The 21,848-nt window shown below is 43.6% G+C and overlaps 2 protein-coding genes across 4 annotated transcripts in view; one reads left to right on the top strand and one right to left on the bottom strand.

Moving 5' to 3' along the window:
- Positions 1-12,773, top strand: part of fanca (FA complementation group A) — a 29,100-nt gene extending 16,327 nt beyond the window's left edge. For 2 of the 3 annotated variants that reach the window (XM_012923265.3, XM_012923262.3), the window contains exons 24-42: positions 3,889-3,988; positions 4,108-4,295; positions 4,540-4,630; positions 5,907-6,104; positions 6,258-6,331; positions 6,770-6,898; positions 7,120-7,201; positions 8,050-8,219; positions 8,377-8,482; positions 8,596-8,655; positions 8,744-8,848; positions 9,035-9,150; positions 9,513-9,669; positions 10,247-10,309; positions 10,803-10,896; positions 11,001-11,076; positions 11,302-11,458; positions 11,546-11,644; positions 11,758-12,773. In XM_012923265.3, the coding sequence (XP_012778719.2) occupies positions 3,889-3,988; positions 4,108-4,295; positions 4,540-4,630; positions 5,907-6,104; positions 6,258-6,331; positions 6,770-6,898; positions 7,120-7,201; positions 8,050-8,219; positions 8,377-8,482; positions 8,596-8,655; positions 8,744-8,848; positions 9,035-9,150; positions 9,513-9,669; positions 10,247-10,309; positions 10,803-10,896; positions 11,001-11,076; positions 11,302-11,458; positions 11,546-11,644; positions 11,758-11,850 (2,158 nt within the window). In that variant the 3' untranslated portion in view covers positions 11,851-12,773. The remainder of the gene's footprint in view (positions 1-3,888; positions 3,989-4,107; positions 4,296-4,539; positions 4,631-5,906; positions 6,105-6,257; positions 6,332-6,769; positions 6,899-7,119; positions 7,202-8,049; positions 8,220-8,376; positions 8,483-8,595; positions 8,656-8,743; positions 8,849-9,034; positions 9,151-9,512; positions 9,670-10,246; positions 10,310-10,802; positions 10,897-11,000; positions 11,077-11,301; positions 11,459-11,545; positions 11,645-11,757) is intronic. The other variant, XM_012923263.3, reaches the window with a different exon arrangement.
- znf276 (zinc finger protein 276) lies at positions 11,928-21,128 on the bottom strand. Its single transcript, XM_004566100.2, has 12 exons — positions 20,970-21,128; positions 18,707-19,003; positions 18,104-18,419; positions 17,962-18,008; positions 17,455-17,877; positions 15,957-16,038; positions 15,791-15,871; positions 15,122-15,241; positions 14,930-15,005; positions 14,360-14,477; positions 13,949-14,048; positions 11,928-13,247 (listed from the first exon to the last, which is right to left on the bottom strand). The coding sequence occupies exons 2-12, from the start codon at positions 18,960-18,962 to the stop codon at positions 12,977-12,979; spliced, it is 1,890 nt and encodes a 629-aa protein (XP_004566157.1). The 5' UTR covers positions 18,963-19,003; positions 20,970-21,128; the 3' UTR covers positions 11,928-12,976.
- Positions 21,129-21,848: the final 720 nt, after the last annotated feature.

Here is a 21,848-nt window from a genome sequence, read left to right as displayed (position 1 = left end):
TGCGCAAATTATCATCACTCACCAATCAGTGCTTTCGCTCTATACATGTAGCGCGTGGCGAACACTAAAGCGGTCGCGCCAGAATGTCACGCTAAAAAGAAAGATTCTTTAAAATACAAGGGGGAGCAAGCGAGTCAGATACCACGGGCACAGAGAGGAAGCAGGTCTGATCAGAAACAGTTTATTACTAGGCCAGGGAGCACAAATAAAAACACCCTTAAAATGTATGTAATAAAATGTTTGCTCTCTACTAAAAACAATTCTAAAACCCGTAAAACTACCATTTTCTACATTCACTAAAACCCCCCTTGCTATAATTAGGCCACATGTTCATTATGGGTCCATCAGCAGGCCAGGAATTCCTCCTTTAGAGCAGAGTCCACGCCAGCCCCGTCTTCAGCAGACAAGAAAGAGCCACCCATCTTCTTGTCCTTCCGCTGGCCCATCACTTCCCAGCCCGGCTTGCGTTCTGCACCCGAATCCATAATGTGACCACCGCCACAGCTCCCCTTGCGTCGGTGTCCTGCAACATAACAAATAGGGGCCAGAACAATGGTCCCAGAAGCGGCCCTGGCTCATGGCCATGGTGACCCTCTCCCAATCCAGCTGCACCCAGTAAACAACAGTAGAGACCCTACTCACAAATGCAGGCAGAGGTAAACCTCTGCCCTGCTGCCAATCACACGCGTTGTCTCTTACTGTTGCCGTTCCATGAGGTCAGGACTTGGTCGCCGCATCACACTGGCCATCTCGCATTAACCTTCCAGCCTCTCTCTTCAGTGCTCAGCTAGCCTGTTTTTAAAAGGTCTTTACACAGCTGATAGGCCACCTCTGGACACACCCCTGCCTCAGCAGGTGGTCCCTATCAGCTAATTTGTCCCATGTGCAGCCAGTCCACAGTGGATAAAAACCATGTCACATAAAACACTAAAAACCATGCAATAGAAACAGAATAAAACCATGCAAATAAAACACTCATAAATAAACACTAAAAATCAGAATAAAAACAATATACAAGATAAATACAAATTTCCACTGTGTGACATACACAGTTCGTGTGATTGCAAAGTGAAAGCAAAGAACAAGCGCAAATTCAAACGCGATTTCAATATGTCACATATTGACAGTGGCTCACCGATGCCAATGACATAATTACCCAGCTACATTTCCGAAAGAATGCAAAAGCATTGACATATATTTTTCCTTCCTACAATAGCCCGACGGGCAGGGCAGAGATAGATTTTTGTAGCCCGACTGGAAAAATCGCTAGCCCCGGGACATCGGGCTAGCGATTTCGTGAGCCCTGTATCTGATTGAGGAATCACTCATCTTTGGAAAAGAGAGTTTATTACAGAGAAATGGCTCTTTCCAAAATAAAAGCTATACTATAAGCTTCTTCTGGGCTATATTCTCAGCAGCATATTGTAGCGGGTCAGGGCTGTTCGGGGTTCTGTTTGTACAGTTATGTTTTGTTTATGTTGCCATAGTGACGGGTGACGCCTTCTCGCTGCGACGGTGTGTCCTTCCGGGGTCAGAGGGCGCCCTGTGTGTTGTTGTTGTTGTTGCTGTGCGGTTGCCGCGCTAAGCAGTTAGCTAGCGGAAGTGTTCTTCTGCAGATGTCAATAAACGGCTGTGCTCCCTGGCTAGCTAACGGGAAGCAAGACCAAACGACACCTCCGTCTCCTCGTTGTCTGAGCTCGCCACATTGGTGTCAGAAGTGGGATGATGGTGGCACCCCATGTTCTGACCCGAGTGACTTTTCCCCCGCCAGTCGTGACTGGCCGGTGCGCCAAAAGAAGGCACCTGGACATTTGCAAAGTGAAAGCAAAGAACAAGCGCAAATTCAAACGCGATTTCAATATGTCACATATTGACAGTGGCTCACCGATGCCAATGACATAATTACCCAGCTACATTTCCGAAAGAATGCAAAAGCATTGACATATATTTTTCCTTCCTACAATAGCCCAACGGGCAGGGCAGAGATAGATTTTGGTAGCCCGACTTGAAAAATCGCTAGCCCCGGGACGTCGGGCTAGCGATTTTGCAAGCCCTGCGTTACAGGCATGGCCCTTTAAGGATGAAGCCTGATGGGAAATGTATTCGGGATGTGTGTAGCGGGACTGCCTGGTGTGTGTGTGAAGAGAGAGAGCGGAGAAGGGGAAAAAGTAACGGTTAGCTACAGAAGAGACGAAAAGAAAATAAATAAAAGGAATATAATAACTCCCTCGACAGCCAGAGTTGTGTCAGCGATGCTCGCTGTGAGTAAACTGTTTCAGCCCACTGTACGCGGTGTTCGTGCCTTAGAGAAGAAAAATAGTTCGGCGAAGCAGTTTCCTACGCCTCCTTCGATCTTTTTGCTAGCGGAGTTGACCTGTATAGTAAGCTGTTGCCGGTTACGGAACCTTCAAGTAACTGCCAGAGGTTTCCTTACTACGGTTCGGGGCCGCGGATCTGGCGCGGTAACACCTGTATCTGATTGAGGAATCACTCATCTTTGGAAAAGAGAGTTTATTACAGAGAAATGGCTCTTTCCGAAATAAAAGCTATACTATCCGCTTCTTCTGGGCTATATTCTCAGCAGCATATTGTAGCGGGTCAGGGCTGTTCGGGGTTCTGTTTGTACAGTTATGTTTTGTTTATGTTGCCATAGTGACGGGTGACGCCTTCTCGCTGCGACGGTGTGTCCTTCCGGGGTCAGAGGGCGCCCTGTGTGTTGTTGTTGTTGTTGTTGCTGTGCGGTTGCCGCGCTGAGCAGTTAGCTAGCGGCAGTGTTCTTCTGCAGATGTCAATAAACGGCTGTGCTCCCTGGCTAGCTAACGGGAAGCAAGACCAAACGACACCTCCGTCTCCTCGTTGTCTGAGCTCGCCACATTGGTGTCAGAAGTGGGATGATGGTGGCACCCCATGTTCTGACCCGAGTGACTTTTCCCCCGCCAGTCGTGACCGGCCGGTGCGCCAAAAGAAGGCACCTGGACATTTGCAGGACTTTGTGTGGGGTAATGGGGTCGTCGGGGACGACTGACCCCTTAGGTGGGGGCTATGTAGCGGGTCAGGGCTGTTCGGGGTTCTGTTTGTACAGTTATGTTTTGTTTATGTTGCCATAGTGACGGGTGACGCCTTCTCGCTGCGACGGTGTGTCCTTCCGGGGTCAGAGGGCGCCCTGTGTGGTGTTGTTGTTGTTGCTGCTGTGCGGTTGCCGCGCTGAGCAGTTAGCTAGCGGCAGTGTTCTTCTGCAGATGTTAACGCCACAACACGGCAAATCTCCGTTAACGAGCTACCCCTGCGTGGGGCTAGACGGCCAACACGTTAACGAGCTAACTGCGCTAACACACTAGTTCCCACCCATGTAATTGAGCATTGCGTGGTACACCCAACATACTGTTTTACTTTAGTCCATGACGCGCTTACCTTCAGGGTCATATGTCACATGAAAACCAAAATAATTCCAAACGCCAGATCTGAATGAGGGTGGGGTAGGTTCAATTTGCCATGTTGCAAGGAGAGCTTAACTTCTGTCTCGCTAGCTTGCCCTGTGCTCTTCCTTCTGATGATGCTGTCTGTGTTGAACGCTCAGTGGATCTGCGCTCGACAGTGCAGCCTAGGCGGAGTAGTCGAACGCAGATTCACTGAGCGCTCAACACAGACAGCATTGTCAGAAGGAAAGTTGATAAAATAAATTACAACTTTTGTATTGTTCGATACATATGCGTACCGAACCGAAAGCACTGTATCGAACGGTTCAATATCGATACGAGTATCGTTGCACCCCTAATAAAGAGCTATAGAAAACAATAAATTAAAGTTATATTTGGTCGTCAAATTACATCCTAACCAGTTTCCTTTCAGTCGACTAATTGCTGCTGCTCTAATTGTTTGCATCTTTAGACAAAGCCCATGGGCCTCGAGGTTTGTGAGCGCTCTGCTTGGTAACACACAGCTCCTCTCCAGCCTCATACACAGACTCTGGGACCTGCTTCACAACCAGGTGCATAAACCCACATTTATTCCCTCTATTTATATCTGACTTTCACTTTGTGTCGTGGACTTTTAATTTTATTCTCATGCTTAAGAAAAAAAAAGTTTTTTTTATTCTTCTATGTGAAGTGGCTGTCGCTGAATGCTGCCCATATACTCGGCCTGGCAGCATTCCTGGTCCACCTGTATTCCTTGGTGTCTCGTGGTCCTCTGGTTCAGTTGGTGCTGCCCATTCGGCTTGAGCCAGTGCCGGCTGAAGAGGCTCTGAGCTTGGCGCTGTCCTGCAGCACACACGCCAACATGCTGTTCTGTGCCAGGTGAGGCTTTCCATGCATGGATGTTGACTTTTAATGGAGCGTTTTAATGATTGCATGCTCTCTTTATGTGCCTACAGCAGAGAAAGTTGACTGGTTAATGTATGTGGATATCATATTTAATTCCTTTGTTAATGATAATGTCCTGCACCTGTAACTAACAAGGATTGGCCATGCATACAATCCACATCTTTACATCTACAATATATGTTCAGTAATAGTGATTTGGCTCATTGTGGATGTCCAGGTTGTGTGTAGCAGCTGTCTGTTATGGGATCTGCAGAGAGGACTCACTGCCTCAACAGCAGGACTGTATCCCCCATAGTCTCTATAAGAAGGTAACCTTTTTTATTTGACATGTGATTAAGTAATGAGGTTTGCTTATTGCTTTTCTTTCCAGAATTTATGCAAACCTTTCCAGAATAATTTCTTGGTGGCCGTTTGTTTGTCTTATGCTTTTTCTTATTTCCTGTCATATACATACTGCGACAAATATGGATGCTCATATTCTTGGAAACTTTTAATTAAAGATTTCTGTGTATGTAAAGTAATCTATGTGAACTTTTACTGTTAAATATTAGATATCCCTAATTTGCCCATTTTAGACTCACAGCTCTGACTGTGAGCACAGAAGCCCCACCCACTGAGCCAATCAGACGAAAGCTGTCTTAACTCTTTCCCCCATAAAGATGACATTTGATGACTTTGCCCAGTAGCCTTAATGACAAGTTTTGACACCTCAGTATATATCAACAAAGATGTGGTTTGAGGGCTATTAGAATAAAGTACTCGCTCTAATTTCTGATGCAAACCCGAACATTTTGTTCTATAAGCAGGTATGAAATATGACAGAAATCACTCTTTTCAGAAAAAGAGCTTTGATGATAATTCATTATAGGCTGTCACTGGGTAAAGAGTCAAAGGTGGCCTTAATGGATGTAAAGCAGCTGGTTTCTGGCAGAGTGTGACCTAAGGGGCTGCACAAAGTCACAGAAAAGAGACAAATAAGGAATTTTTCTTTTAACTGTAACCAACACAAAGCAATTCTAGTGCAGCACAGGAATAAAAACATGGAGCTGGTAATGAGCATAATGGGTCACCTTTAAGCACAGGGTTAAATTTGAGGGCTAAATCTAGAAAACAGATGTGTCCAAAACTGAGACTTGCAATAAAATAAAACAGAAACGCAGAACTACCTCGCACCCTGCCTTTGAGAAGCTGAAATAAAAGCATGTGATCAAATAGTTTATAATGAGCTTATGTTTCCTCCACACTTGCTTGGCCTTGGCTATGAAATGAGGGCGGTGCAAAGTTTTGATTTTATTGTGTAAAAAGAAGCGGAACAAATGCAAATATCATGACAGACGCTGCACAGTCACAGTGCAAACCACTTCTTTGCTCAGTGCTTGCATTTGTACCTTTTATTTAATCAATAAAGCCAAACAAACAGCCCGAATAAACAAAGTGCGATATAGAATAAAGTCTTAAAACTCATTAAAAACACCTCCTGCCTTTATTACATCATTCTGTGTATCGTCAGTCTTAACCAGCTTTCTGGGCCTTCCCTCCTTTCATTACTTACACCTACTTATACTATTCTGTGTTTGTGTTTAGCTTCTGTACCTCATCCCACGACTGTTACCTGAAGCCAGAGGAACTGTAGCTGATGCTGGGCTAAGTGAACAACTGGAGGAGAAACAGACCGGGCTGTGGAGCAGCATCACTGACTCCAACAACACCTGGAGGAAGACGGCCTGGCATCTGTGGAGGAACGCTGCCTTCCAGCAGCTCAGACAGATACCACAGTATCAGGTCTGTGCTGGGTCCCCTGTTTCTCCATTAAACACACACCTGTGCAAACATTGTTTGCATTAATGAGCACAGGTGTTTGAGTGCATGTAGAAAATGATTCATGGAGTAGCTGTATTGATGTAATAATCATGAAGTCTCCTTATGTCTGTCTAGTTATTGTTCTCAGAATGGTTAGCTAATGAGCTGAGAGTACTGAGGAGTGAGGACGCCCTGCCTGACGCTGAACGGTAAGACGGCAAACACACCGTGTGAGTTTAGAAAATAAAATCTATGCCATAAAAAGCAATAGGAAGTTTAATCTAAAGTTTAGAAACTCTGCACTTAAAATGAAACAAAAGGCAAAAAAACATGCCCTACTGGCCCAGCCTCCACTTCCAGGATGAATCCTTATGCACGTACAGATCGGTTGAAGCGGTGCTGCTAATTTTATGATCCTGTTGCAAATCAGCTGTTTCACCGCAGACCTCAAACTTGTGCAGAGGACTTTCAAGCAAAAATACTGAAGCTGTGGTGGTCTAGAGGTGCAGAAGAGGACTTTGAAGGAGAGATTGGTCAACTTAAAATCTGAAATACTTCTTTCTGTGATGAAATTTCTTCCCCTGCACCTCTAAAGGAAAAAAAACTTGTTTGGGTTCCTGCTTTTATTTATTTGTTCCTCTCTGCAGTCAGGAGTATCAGCAGTGGGCCTGCATGGAGCTCTATCTGACTCGTCCAGAGAAGCAGGGAGGCTGCGGAGGAGACATGAAAAACCTCTGTTCTCATTTGCTTAATGCCATCATGGACCAGCAGTTAAGGTACTAGTAGTTAACATTAATGTGCGAAGTCCTTAAAATGAACCTGTCAGATATTTGACAAGAACCCAAATAAAAATGTTTCTTCAAGTCAGGAAGGGCGCGGTGGGAGAGGCAAAGTGCTTGTGGTAACTTAAAAACCTCTTTTAGAGCTTGGAAAGGTTCAGTTAACCTGACAAACAGTGTTTATGGATTTGTGTCCATGTGTGCATGTTTGATGTCAGCAGTTGGCAGAGCCTGGAAGCACAACAGCACAGAGTGCCAGGAAGAGGAACCTGCTTACCAGACATCCTGTCCCGACTCCAGGTGCGTGTACACTAACTGCACCACTCGGAAAAGCTTGTTTATTATAAACCTGGTAAAAACAAAGAATCTAATGTAATATTTAAGAAATTATTACATATGGAAAAAAAGAAGGCGGTTTTGCTTTGTTTCTGTATAACAGTCAAACTGCTGTGTATCAGTAACACCATCTGGACTTTTATATGCTAATGTTTATCACTGTTTCTGCAGTTTTATCAATTGGTGAAACAGGTAGTAAAATTTTAAAAAAGTATTCATGACTATAAAAAATGATACGTAACTTTGAAAAGTTCCTTTCCCCCCCATTTCTGCAGCAATAGCATATGGATGGGCTGTGTAGACATTATAGTTAATAAAGTGTGGTAAAAATAATGTTTATATTGAGGTATATTGTATTAAAGCTAGCAACTTCACACAAAACATTTTGTGATCAAGAAAAATATTTTAGTGAAGTGATCTTCTTACATATATATTCTTATAATAAAATAATATAATCTTAGCCTTTTATTTGATTTAAAAAACATGCAACAAAAATTCTGAATGCTCAATGAATAAAAAATAAAAGCCCTGAAAATTAAAGAGCGTGGATTTGTGAAAAATGGCTACAGAATGGGTAAAAATTCCTTAAGTGTCACACTTCACTCTGCAGAACAAGCAGAAATATCAGTAGTAGTAAAGTTTGTCTTTTTTTAGACGTAAAAACAGAAAAAATAAAAGCCCTCGTACACAGAAGTTGCACAGCAGCTTCTGGAGCGTCATCAGCTTCCATGTTGTGTTTTACTCATTAGTGTACAGTCTGTGTGACTTCAGTTAAACTAGTGAATAACACTTACGTGCTTGTGTATGTGCAGGAGCTTGTCTATGAGATGGACATGATGGAGCGGTCTGGCAGCCATGGCAGCAGAGCTGGTGTGGGTGACTTCCTGTTTGAGGTGTTGTTTCAGAGATGCTCCTCTACAGTGACCTCACAGAGCATCAGCACTGACGTCAGCCTGCAGCGCTTGCTGCATACATGGAACAGGTACGCTGTTAAATATGAGAAGGGAGGCATTGCAGGGGCGTGGCCAAAGGGGGGGCTGTATAAGGCTGATGGGGTATTGTTGGCACACTCGTTCTGCGATACGTGTCGGCTCATTGCGATTGTTAATCCACTGAATTACTGTTTGTGTGTGTGTCAGAGTGCTCCTGGCTCTTCCAGCTGTGTTGTTGATTAAAGTAAACACTGATGGAGGGGGAACAACACTGAGCTGCAACAGGCTAATAGAACACATCAACCAGCATCAGGTGAGCAGCTCATTTAATGTCTCTTATTAATCTGATTTAAATGTTTGGCTGGAAAAAGTACTTTTTATGCTCACCTCTTTCTTCACCTGCACTCCCCTCTGTTCATGCACTAGAGGAAAGCGTGTTCTCCAGCAGGCGTGCTGTCCTGCAAGATAACTGCACACTTCCTGAGAGTAAGAATCTTTCTGAAATCTAAAGTTCATACAGGTTGTACCTTTAGGTGAGCTTGTGAGATTATTGAGAGGTGTGCTTCCTCTCCAGGGTCTGTTAGGTGCCAGTGTACGTTGTGGACAACCAACATATGAAGTCAACAAAGCCTGGTCTCAGATCAGCGTGCAATGTCCTGTTTTGTTGATCTCCACAGTGGTACTGTCTGTTCATTCTGACTAAAATGCCTTTGAACACATTTGGCACCTTCAATATTTAGAAAGTCCTAAAATCTTTTATCACTGGAATCACAGATCAGTGATCTATTAGAGCCTGTGTGAAGCCTGCGATGTTGTGTAGAGACATGACAGGAATATAGCGTCTTTGTTGTGTGTCCGTGTGCAGCACTGGTGGCAGCGTCTCCGTCCGGTCCTGTTGTCACTGTGGCGTCGTCTGTGTGATGAACAGACGCTGCCGGAGCAGCTGCAGCTCCTCACGGAATGTCAGCACTGGGCCTGCAGGTAACGCCTCCTTCATGAACCACTGTCAGCAAATTATGTACACCTCCTCACAGCTGCTCACACCTGAACAAGTCACATGAAATATGTTCACATCTTAGACTGCCTTGATGTCTGTAACAGCTTTGCACACTTTTCTTCGTATCAGCCACCTTCATGAGCTTCATGGGGTTTGTTGTGGCTGCATTAGTGCAGAGTAGTCCTTTAAATGTGATGCAGACATAAATGCTTGTTGCTTTTCACTTATGGTGAAACATATTAAATGAATCCTCCTTTGGTTATAATAGTTCTCAAAAGTGTCTAATTATCTTGGTGAACCCTACAGAAACCCCATGTTAAAGTTCTTCTTTCTATCTGCTCTGCAGTTTGGAGAAAGGCCAGCTGCTGCAGATGCCTCCAGCTGCAGCTCTGCTGCTGGCGGCCAGCCTTCATCGTGTCTGGCGAGGCTGTGAGGCAAACAAGCCGAGCTTCAAAGCTGCTTTGAATTTCCTGCGACCAGACAGAGACTCCAAATACAGACAGGTAAGAGCATAAAACGAATTCTGCATGCTGTCCATTTTTTCACAGTTAGTGCACCATCTAATTCTATCTAATGGGCAAAAGACTGTGAATTCTTCAGAAGCCCCACCCACCACCAGCCACTCAGACGAAAGCTGGCTTAAAAGAAGTGAGAGGAGCTGAAAGGGTTTGTTTAATAAGACTAATCCACTGTGCTCTTTTGAACAGAGCATCCAAAGTTAGCCAATCAACAGCAACAAAAGACTTGCAGCTGCTGCCCTTTTCTGACGTTGGGTGGTTTTATGAAGTCATTCTCAGCAGCTGTTAATTCGGCTGCTATATTTAAATTTATTATATACAATTCACATACAGGCAGTTTGATTACAACATAATAGAACCAGTTTTACAGTGGGTAAAGGTAAAAAGTCTAATAATGTGGATTAAAGTTATATAAATCTAAACTTCTGATTAAGGGAAGAGTAGAACAAAAGTATCACACTGAGAGGTTCACTGTCTGACTGAGCCCATCTCCATCCTGCTTATTTGGTCTCCAAAGCTTTCAGTCACTTTTTCAAAAATGCTGTTGTGTTTCTGCTTCCAGGTGCTCGTTTTCCTTCTTTTCCTGTGCGTTAACGACCACCTGACAACACTGCTATATCCTCAGGTAACTGACCACCTAAACAACAATGCTGGAATTTAGAACTGTGCAACATTCACACTCATAAACAAGTTCTCAGAGTGGAAACAGGTCTTTCCAATGCATTTGTCTAGTCTGTTTTTGTTCCACGAATCCTACACAGAAACAGTCCAGGAACACAGGAACTGACTGTGAAGACATGCACAACTTATATGAACATAACATTAGCAATTTAAATATGATAATTGCTTATTTTATTTCAATTTGTAGGATAACAATATTTTATTAGCAGTATGGTCTTGACCCCAACCTCTGGACCCTGGTGCTGCTTTTGATATTCTGCGTGTATAAAAGTCCTTTTTATGGATTTGTGTCCATGTGAGCACCTGCCCGTCAACCAATGAGAGCTGGGATAGGAGGGAAACGGATATGAATGGAAAATAAATTGAAGAGGAAAAGACAAGACTGTATTGTTATTTCTGTCTGTGTTTTATAACGTGCATGGTTTTTTTTCCTCTAGGAGAGGAGCTATGAAGAAGGCCGGGCTTTATGCACAGAGCTCCTGGCTGTGTTGATGGACTCTCCTGATTGGCTGCTCATCTTTAAGTCCAGCGGTAAAGTGAACAGCAGCTCGGTGCTCCGGTCATCTTTTAAATCTGATTTGAATTTGATGTGGTTGAACTGATGTGCTGCGTTTTTATTTTTCACTCAATTCTAGAGCAAAGCATTTATCAGTCGGTTACCATGGTGACGTCAGATGACTTTACAAAACTAATGCCGTGGGCTTTCTGCAGGTGAGTGTTGCAGCTGCTTAGTGGAGGTGGGGCCTTGCAAACAGCTAGGTTGATTCATGAATGCCACATAAATTAAATGCTGCTCTGCACTAAAGCTGACACACCATCGCATTAGGAACGACAACAGGCCAAAACACACAAACGTGACAAGATGGAAGTTCCAACCTCACCTCTTATTTGTACCTGTTGTACCTTCTAAATTTCCTTGTGTTCGTGGCCGATCAGTTTGCTGCTCCTGCAAAGCGCCGAGCTCCTACAGAGAGCTGTGCGTTGTCCAGGGTTCCTCCATACTGCCATCGTCTGCTACCTGAGCATGCTGCAGCTCTTCCTGGAAGGAAACACTCAATCACTGGACACTGAATCCTCTAAGAAGCAGCTGGTGGTTTGTACTCTAACTTTTAACTGGTCATATGGCAGTATTGGAGTTGGCACACTGCTCTGGACTCACGTTCATCATCTGTTTTGGTAGGCGGAGCCTTCCCACATCCTTGGCCGCACCAAGCAGTTTCTTCTGAGAGCCATCTCGCAAACGCCTCTGACTTTACTCTCTTCGGGGCAGCTCCGACAGGTGAGCAGAAGGTGCATCAGCATGTATATTACCCGTTGCCCCTTTCACACCTGTCTCACACCTTCATATCTCCTTCCTGTCCCGCCTATCTGCTTGTGGTTTTCTTGGTCCAGCTGGAATCCTTGAGTGCAGAACTGGACCCGGAGCTGGCAGCGGCGCTGTCTGTGCAGCTCGAGCCTTCCAGCCCAGAGATGGACTTCCTCTAATCGACCGAGATCTCTCCACGCTAATATTCCAACCCTCCCTCCAACAGAAACACGTGGAAACACTGCACTGTTCAGACTCAGCTTTGTAAAAAGAAAACCTGTTTTATTCACACTGGGGTTTTTTTTTCTTCTTTTTTTACACATTACACGCTTTCTTACACACATGTACACCTGAAGCCCTTTCAATGCTACAATTCAAAAGAAGACTTTGATTTGTAATAACTTAATAAAAGCAGTGAGCCGATAAGAAAACTTCCTGGAATTGCAGCACATACAGACGCTTTACTTGGATCAGGCAAAGAGAAGGTCTCAGTATTACAGCTGCATTTAAGCCGGTTACACAGTCAGTAATGTGAATGTCAGATATTAAATGAAGGTATTCAAGATTAACAACACGGTGGTCTTAACAGCTGATTACTCACAAAGCCTACGAAATCAGTTATTGTCAGACTGTGAGCAGCAGTGTAAAACATCTGATTTAACTTACTGTAAAATTTTATTTTAGTTCATATTCTAATATTTCTGTCTGGTCTACTTGGCAGCATCTTTTTCAGTATTTGGAATTTTTGGTTGTTTTATCTTTCAAGAGTCAGCGTGATGAGTGCGTTGAGGTCTCAGGGCCACCGTACTGTTCTCTTTTCAAGTTATTATCCTCAGATTTCACAGAGTCATAATTGTACTAGCTTTTAATATGATATATGGTGAACCACTCCATATACTCATCCTGACTGCCAGCCTCACATTTCCTACTGCTGCTCTTTCACAATAAAAGCAAATAAACAATCCGTTTTATTCTGGAAACAGTTACAGGAAGCAATGTGTTTGTTGCAGAAGATGGATGATTTGAATATCAGGTAATTGATATAACTCATGAATCGTTATATTAATTGCACAATGTAAAGAAACATTGCTTTGACACTGAACTCTTACCTAATGTCTTTTCTGCTGTGTCGTCAACAAATCGGCTGAAAAGTCTTAAGAAGGTCATGAGCGTCAGTGTGAAGGAACACTGGATGAAAACTCAACTGCTGATGCTAAAATGAAACTCCGTGCTACATTGCTGTTTTGTTTCTGGGTCCTGTGCCACAGTTCAAGTATCTCTGCCTTGAATCAAGACTTCCTTCTGTCATCTGTCTTGCTCTTGCTGAACCACCTCCCCGGTCAGCGTGATGGTGTGTAGGTCCGGGTATGTCTGCTGCTGCTGCCCGCTGCCCCTCTGAGCCTCAGCCTGTGTCAGCGGGTGCACCATGGACATGTGCACGTTCAGGTTGTGGGCCTTCTCGAAACGCTTGCTGCACATCAAGCACTCAAACTCCAGGTCGGCCTCGGCTTTGTGTTTGGTCATGTGGTATTTCAGTGATGCTCGCTGGCGACACTGGAAGCCACAAACCTCACATCTGATAGGAGGAAAAAACAAAAGCATTTATCATTTCTCCTGATGGGGTTCTGGCTTTTAAACTGGGAAACATGGGTTTCATTCCTCTCGCTCTCTCAAAAAAGTGAATTTCTGTTTGTCCTCTTATCAGTTCACTTATGGAATTCCTCAGGGCTCAGTTCTTGTGCCACTATTTTTCTCTATTTTATTTTGACACTTGAAAGTCTCGTTTCAAAGATTTATTTCCAATAACAGAAGACGACTTTGGTCTCTAGGCTCCGAGCTCATCACTTTCCATATAAAATTGTAGTGACTAAACATTTGAAATACTGTAAAAACAGTTCCAGAAAAACGATGATGAGGCCCGTTTTCTGATATCAGTCAAAAAGGGCATTTACTGATCTCGTTGTTCTATCAATGTTTTCCAAATCCCTGAATTTGAGGGGGAGAGATAAATAGGCTGAAACTTTGACTTGGCTATCAAACTCTTGATCCCAGTATGACCGTCTGTCAGCAGGATGCACCAGAGCAAGATGATCTCCCAACTTGGAGATACATAAATCTATGTGCATACATTTGATGGTATATATGACTTGTTCAGTTGAAAGCATATTCTGTGGTTCTGTGATGAAAACAGGAAGCAATTAAAGGTTTGTAAAATCAATCTGAAGCCACCAAAAGAGCTTGATGGCTCATGAGCTACAAAAATGTTAAAGGACTTACTGTAGTGGCTTGGCCCCCGAATGCCTCATCTGGTGAACTGATAGGTGTTTTCTTTGTTTGAAGGTTTGACCGCACTGGTCACAAATGTAATTCCTCTCCTCTGGAAGCACACAGACACGACGAGCATGAACCACAAATTCAGACATTAAAGTAAGGTTAAAAAAAACATCTTTATAAACATTAATTTATGCAATGCTAACAATAAATGCTTAGAAATGGAAATGATTGATTTAGTAACATCAGTACTGCGTTCCACGTGTCTGAGGAAGCTTTTAGATTCGTGTATCATTCTTCAGAAACAGCCTAAATGTGAAAAGCATGCATAAAAACAGCTATAACGAATTATTTCTCACTCAAAGCTGGATGACTAAAGCTGGAAAGCCAGAAAGTCAGTCAAACCTGACATCTCACCTGTGTGGATGAGCTTGACATGCCGCTGCAGGTAGCGGTCGATCATGAAAACCTTGTTGCAGCCAGGGTGAGGGCACGGTCGCTCCCTCACCTCCTCGTGATGTTCCTTGATGTGTTTCTAAAAAGTCAGCAAACAGGAACACAATCAGTCGTATATACAGATGAAGGCAGAGCACGTTTGCTCTCATTCATTTTAACTGCCTTCAGTCAAGGACAATTCATTTTAAATGGAAATAACTCATTATTAATCTTTAATCTCTGATACTATTACCAATCTGCAACAATCAATCTCATCTGTTTTTATTTCATTCATACATATTTAATTCATTTCACTTTATAGTTAGCAGTAAACAGACCTCTGACAGCGCTATGCTCAGGAATTGTTTCACCTTGCTGAAAACAGTTAAACAATATTTAATAAAGAAGCATTTCTCCAGTCACATGAGACCGCTATCCCAAATTTTTAAAGAAAAGCAAGCCAAGATTATTCATACAGGAGATCAAAACTAGTGCACGGAAACATGCACAACTGAAGGTGGCTTCATTTAACAGTGAGCAGTGAATTCTGACCTTGAGACCATCGGGAGCTCTGTAGACAGCCGTACAACCCTGATATGGACACTTGTAGATGTTGGGGAGCTCCTCCCTTTGAAAAAGAAACACACAGATTGTTAATCTGCATTTCTTCTAAAAAAAAAACTGAAGCAAAGAATAAACTACACCCAAGCTGAAAATGACCTTAATGGAAGCTGCATCACGTACCCCTTAGGTTTGAACTTATTCTTCCAGCCTGGCTTGGGTCCAGGCTTCTTTCTGATTTTGGGCTCCTCTGGGGCCTTTGAGCTTTTTCTTCTCTTGTTTGGGACGTTGACCCTGTGGGCTCTAGAAGGATAAGGGGAAAATAAATTCAGTGAGAGCTTATGAGAGAAAGACATGGAACATATTCTGTAACTGCAAAGGTGGTCACTGTCCCATCCAAAGAGCAAATTAACAGCTCAACCAGGAAACATGAGCCTGTTGCCCTGATGTATGTGCACAGCTGAGGTTCATTATAGAGCAGCTGTGTGGTAGCAGGCACAGGCTTCTCATTTTTACTGTAGTAAAGGTTTTTTCTTTCTTTTACCCTTTATTGTCAGAGTGTAACTGTGGCCAGTCAGCAAACCTTTTAAAGACTTGTGATTCTTTACATGCTGCTTGTATATCAATGGAGACCCAAACTTAGAGGCTTCATAATAACAGCCTGCACAGCTGCTGACTGGCAAGACTTAACACTAAACTAATCAAATCTACATCGGCCGTTATCGTGTTACATTCACAGGCTGATCTACACTAAAGGCCCCGTAGACCGGTGATAACAGATAGTGAGATAAGGCGGTGTTTCCACTCCCTTTACTTCACCATAGCAGGCCCATCTTTTCTATTTGCACCCACCTCTTCTCCGAGTATGGCTCAAACTCCTCATCAGACAGCCCTCCTTTTCTACCCTCATCAAACTCATCTTCAGAGATGACCCTGGACACACACAAACACAAAATTAGAAAAATTTCAATTTCTAATAATTGCCAAACCACCAGTAAATATGAACTGTGGGACCAACCTGTCAGAAAGATCACTGCCAGCAGTTCTGTCCTCCAGCTGACCCGGAGCAGGAGACAAGGCCTCCTCGTGACCTGTGTAATCTGAAGGAGAGAGGAGGAGAAAATGTTAATATGAGCAATGATGAGGTCTTAACATGGGTTTCAGTATGTGCAGAAGAAGAAAAAGTATTTTCTATATTTCAGCTGGAATGTCTGTGCACATCAGTCTCGAGTCTCCAAAAATGAATACACATCTTTAATATTTTATCTTCCTGGAAACACTCATTCTCATTTCTTCAAAATGAACTGATATTCAGACACGCTGATGTGAGTCAATCATATATTTTTATTTGATGAAAATAAAAAATATGAACATTTAAGTGCAGATGGTCTGCAAGATCTTCAACAGCATCCCGAGGGAGACTGAGGACACTGAGTCCAAATGCGCCTCGAGGCAACTGTTGGTATGATTTGGTGCTATATGAATAAAATAAAATTGAATTGAATGAACCATGTTCAGCACGTCTATTGCCGAAGCCGTTGCACTCAGCTGCGGCTGCAAGGTGGTTGGTGCCTGTTGTGGTGGTAATCCCCCAACCAAATGGTGGACACCAGAGGTGAAGGGAGCCATGAGGCTGAAGAAGGAGTCCTATCAGGCTTGGTTAGCCTGTGGGATATGTACCGACAGGCCAAGCGGAACACAGCTCGAGCAGTGGATAAAGGAAAAATCTGAGTGTGGAAGGAGTTCAGCGAGGCCATGGAAAAAGACTTCTGGACTGCCTCGAAGAGATTGTGGTGAACAGTCAGGCGACTCAGGAGGGGAAAGCGGTGCTCTACCTGCGTTGTGTATAGTGCTGGTGGAGCGCTGCTGACTTTGACTGAGAAGATTGTCGAGTGCTGGAAGGAATACTTCTAGGACCTCCTTAATCCATGGAGGAAGCAGAGTCTTGGGACAAGGGGGACGACTCACCTATCTCCAGGGGCGAGGTCACTGAGGGAGTTAAAAAAAAAAACTCCTCTTAAAGCTGGGACTCCTGGTCCCAGTTTTAAGAAGGGGGACCGGAGGTCGTGTTCCAACTATAGGGGGATCATACTCCTCAGCCTCTTCAGCCTTGTGGTGAAGAGAGAGCTGAATGTAAAAACGAAGCTCTCAATTATCGGTCGATCTACCTCCCACCCTCACCTATGGTCACGAGCTGTGGGTAGTGACCGAAAGAATGAGATCGCGGATACAAGCAGCAGAAATGAGCTTCCCCTGAAGGGAGACTGGCCTCTCCCTTAGAGACAGGGTGAGAAGTTCAGCCACCTGGGAGGTGCTCAGAGTAAAGCTGCTGCTCCTACACATCGAAAGGAGGTGGCTGCCCATCACTGAGCACAGTGATTATCTGATTGTTGGGGTTTTATCTCTGATCTTGTGCGAGTCTTTTATTGTACAACATAAAACATCTTGAAAGAACTGAAGAGGGCTGATACACCGGTAGTCTCAGTGTTAGTCTGAACGACTGTAAGCATTCCCACCTTCGTTGTCGCCCGTCCAGTCATCAGGCGCTGAGCTCTGCGTCTGAGCCGTTGCTGCAGGTGGACTGCGCTGAACCACAGTACTAGTACTTCTCGATGAGGTCATTCCGTTCCCGCCAGATTGCTCCTCTTCGTCTTCCTCGCCGTCTTGTTCTTGTTCCTCCTCCTCTGACATTGCTCCATCACCCCTCCCACTCCCTAATGCTCTGTTGCTGGAGCACTGGTTGGAGGTAGTGCTGCGGTGAGTGTCCATGATGTATCTGTGACCATTGACGCAACCCCAAACAGCCTTAATGGCGCCCAGGCACTGGCCCTCCAGCACCTCCTTCAGGTCGGGGCAGGAGCGGCAGGCCTCTCCGTGGTGATGAGCCCAGGACACCAGACTGTGGAGGCACTTTGTGTCTGAGGTAAAGGATGAGGGAGCTGAAGAAAACAGAAGAGCCTGTTAAAACAGTTCAACTTATGGAACTTCAGCAAGATGGAGTGAGGAAGTAATGTTTTACTTACTTGATGAGCAATGGTTTACAGAGGACTCTGGACCCTTTGCATTCTTCCTGAAACAGACACAAACACTTCCCCATGTTTTTCTGCAGTAAAAACACTTTACAGTCACCCTCAGGTAGATATATTTGTTTTTTTATTGACTCACTGATTTTTCAGGTTCTCCTTCCCCACAGGCGGGAGATTGACTCTCTGCAGAAACCGGATCAGGATGCTTTGGCACTTATAAAACTTTGCATGGCATTTCTTGCAAATAAATTCCGAAAGCCGAGGGTCACGGTCCACCTGGACCCCGACCAGCCTTTGGAAGTCTGTGTGGAACAGAAGCGGTGACTGGGCCACGGCGTCTGACTCCTCGTCTACAATACTGAGGGAATCCCGAGGCCATTTGTTGAAGGCGTGCCGCAAGCTGCGCGGAGAAAACTTCCCGTGACAAAGCCGGCAGACAGCAGCAGAGAGTCTACCTGAGGGGGCATCACAACTTGATTTCATCTTACAGTGCTCCAATAATACAATTTACTAGTGTCCACATTAACAGAGAAATATACAGTATACTCTATTTTACTTGGTTTGTGCCAAACACACAGGATCTACCTCTGACTAGAGGCCCGTAACATTGTTTTTTCTGCACTCGATGTCAGCACTGGCTTTGCCAAGTTAAATAGTTTGAGAATCACATGACAAATATCCCACAATAGCTTACACTAAAATCAACTTTCTGTGTTTAAAACGGGCGTAGTGAGCCACTAACCTGAAGATCTGGACTTAGTCTCTGGATGTTTCTGGGCGTCTTCGACTGTCGTCACATTGAAGTCTGCATCGGTGGTCTTTTCTGTTGCACAGTCATTCAGGTAGAAACTGTCTGTGGTTACAGCGGCAGTCTTCCGAGGTCGCCCTCTGTTTCCAGGTGACCTCTTCTCACTGGTGACATCCACTGGCATCGGCGTCCTGCTGAGCTTTTGCGGCGTCTCAGAAGACCTTGTATGTCTACTTTTCTTCTTCATCATTTACTGTTATTTTTGTCAGCAGCTGATTTCGTGAAGGCTGCCTGTGTCAGTGTAATAAACAATAAAATATTTAAAATATTTAGCATTTCTGAGTTTTAGTTCCATTTAAACACAACCACAGGTACATATCAGGGTTTTTTGTGCATATTTTGTGCTCACCAAAGAGTTTTGGCTTTCTAAAAAAGCAAAATCATCAGGAAATATAGAAATATTTAACCCATTTCCTATTTTTAATGAGATTTCATTTACTAAAGATTAAATTACATTTTGTTATGGCCAACAACAGAAAAATTTATATGTTCTGTCAAGCAAGGTACCTCAGACTATTTACTTTAACTACAAATTGATCAATCCTGTTTATTATGTTGCTCCAAAGTTTCATTTAGAACCAGAACCAGTTGTAAAATGTAAAAACTTATGAAATGATGTCATCATTCAAACAAGGAGGAAGGAGGCAGGAAGCGTGGATCAACGTGTACATACACTCACCAAGCACTTTATTTTTTTATTATTATTAAGTACACCATGTTAGTAGCAGGTTGGACCTCTTTGTCCTTCAGTTGCCATAATTCTTCTTGCTATAGATTCAACAAGGTGCTGGAAACTTTACTCAGAGATTTTGGTTCATACTGACATGAAACCATCACACAGTTGCTGCAGACTGTTGGCTACATACCCATCATGTGAATCTACTGTTCCACCACACCCCAAAAGTACTCTGTGACTGTGGATGTAATTTTAGTCCAGTTCAAGAAACTAGTTTGAGATCGTTTGAGCTTTGTGACATGGTGCATTATCCTATTAGAAGCAGGCATCAGAAGATGCATTCACTATGGTCATAAAGAAATGGACATGGTCAGCAGAAATACTCAGGTAGGCTGTGGTATTTCAGTGATATTCAGCTGCTATTAAGGGGCACAAAGTGTGCCAAGAAAATATCTCCTACACCTTTACTCCATCACCAGCAGCCGGAACTTTTGATACAAAGTAGGACAGAGCCATGATTTTCATGTTTTTTTTTATGTCAAATTCAGACCAGGAAATGTTTTTCACTCCTCTATTGTCCAGTTCTAGTGAGCCTGTGCAAATTGTAGCCTCATTTTCCTGTTCTTTGCTGACAGGAGTGACAATCCGTGCGGTCTTCTGCTGCTATAGCCCATCTGCTTCAACGTTCAGAGATGCTTTTCTGCATACCTTGGCTGTAGCGAGTGGGTGTTTGAGTTGCCATCGTCTTACTATCTGCCTGAAGCAGTCTGGCCAAACTCTTCTGACATCTGACATCAATAAGGTGTTTTCACCTGGAGAACTGCTGTTCACTTAATATTTTCACTTTTTTGAACTATTCTCTGTAAACTTTAGCAATGGTTCTGTGGAAAAATCCAACAATTTCTGAAATACTCAGACCAGCAGATCTGCCGCCAACAGCCACGTCACTGATGCTCAGTTTGAACGTCCTCTTGGCTATGTCTACATGCCTAAATGTACTATGTTGCTGCCACGCGATTGGCTGATTAGATATCTGTCAACGACCAGCTATACCTAATGAAGTGGTCGGTGAGTCCATGGGGCAGAATGAGGTTTTTTCCCTCATAAAAAAACAGCTGTATAATAAATACAACATTTTTTTAACCTCATTTAATATTCTCTGAAACCTTCGTCTTACTTTAAAGAACATAATCAGTCCATCTGTACATCTTCTGGGATACGTTTAATCTTTTTTTCTAAGAAATCTTTAACATTGATGACACAGGAACTCCATCCATGGATAAAGTTAACAGGACACTAATGCCAATCAAGCCGTAGCACCTTTGATTTAAGCCCCCGATAAAACAAAAACCGTGACAATGGTCCCGGATAGTTTTTACACTCCAACATGATTTTGTTTACAGATTAATTCAACTAGCGTTAGCTGGTTAGCATGAATGAGCCTGCTACATTTGTTAGCTGACGTGTTAAAACACAACACACGTGACATAATAATTACAGCACTCGTCATGGAGGGCCTACCGTGACTGTGCACAGGTCCTAGCACTTGGAAAACATGCTGTTCTTAACGTGCAAGAAGGTTTTCATTAGCCTGGAAAACAAACTGTGTGCTTTGTAGCTGCTCCCAGATGTAAACATTAGAACCCGGAAGCGCTACCGGAACAAAACACAGAGTGGCGATACCCGAGAGCGCCACCTGCCGTCCACAGAGAAGAGTCCGGAGGTAGAATTCTACATCTTTTTTTTTAAGAAAAAATATATTTTGTCTGTTTCTTTTTTCGCCTCAAAAGTTAAAATTTTTTTCCAGAAAGTGTGGCTCAGTTTCTCAAAACAAAAACTGCTTTGTCAAAACTCCACACACAAACCTCCACACACAGACTCACTGCCAAAATGAAAAACAGCACTCAAAACATGTTCTCTTTTTTCAAAACTGACTCCTTCCACACATCAGTACACACGGCTGTTATACCGTTTACAGGACTTCCACGTCAGAGTAAAACTGTAACTGGCCCCTGAACCTAATAACTGCTTGTGCCACCCTTGGAAACAAGAACTGCAGTCAAGTGTTTGCAATAACTAGCAACGAGTCTTTCACATCACTGTGGAGGACTTTTGGTCAACTCCTCTTTGCATAATTATTTTAATTCAGCCACATTGGGGGGGTTTTCAAGCATGAACAGCACTCACTTCCAACTGGTGCCTGTTTAAGGTCTCTCTGAGTAAGACGATCACATAAAAAATTGTGAAATAGAGTGGTCTTCATCCTCAAATATACACTAGGAAAGACTCTGCATGAAACATAATAAAGACAGTGCCAGAGCCCAATAGAACGGCAGTGACTCTGTGATAGACATTAAGTCCGCTTTAAAGCTGCCCAGGCTGTCTGCAATCACATATTTT

Source organism: Maylandia zebra, linkage group LG7 (assembly GCF_041146795.1).
Source record: "Maylandia zebra isolate NMK-2024a linkage group LG7, Mzebra_GT3a, whole genome shotgun sequence".
In the NCBI taxonomy this organism is placed as follows: Eukaryota; Metazoa; Chordata; class Actinopteri; order Cichliformes; family Cichlidae; genus Maylandia; species Maylandia zebra.
Note: the sequence above shows the minus strand (reverse complement) of the source record. Positions and strands in the feature narration are given on the sequence as shown.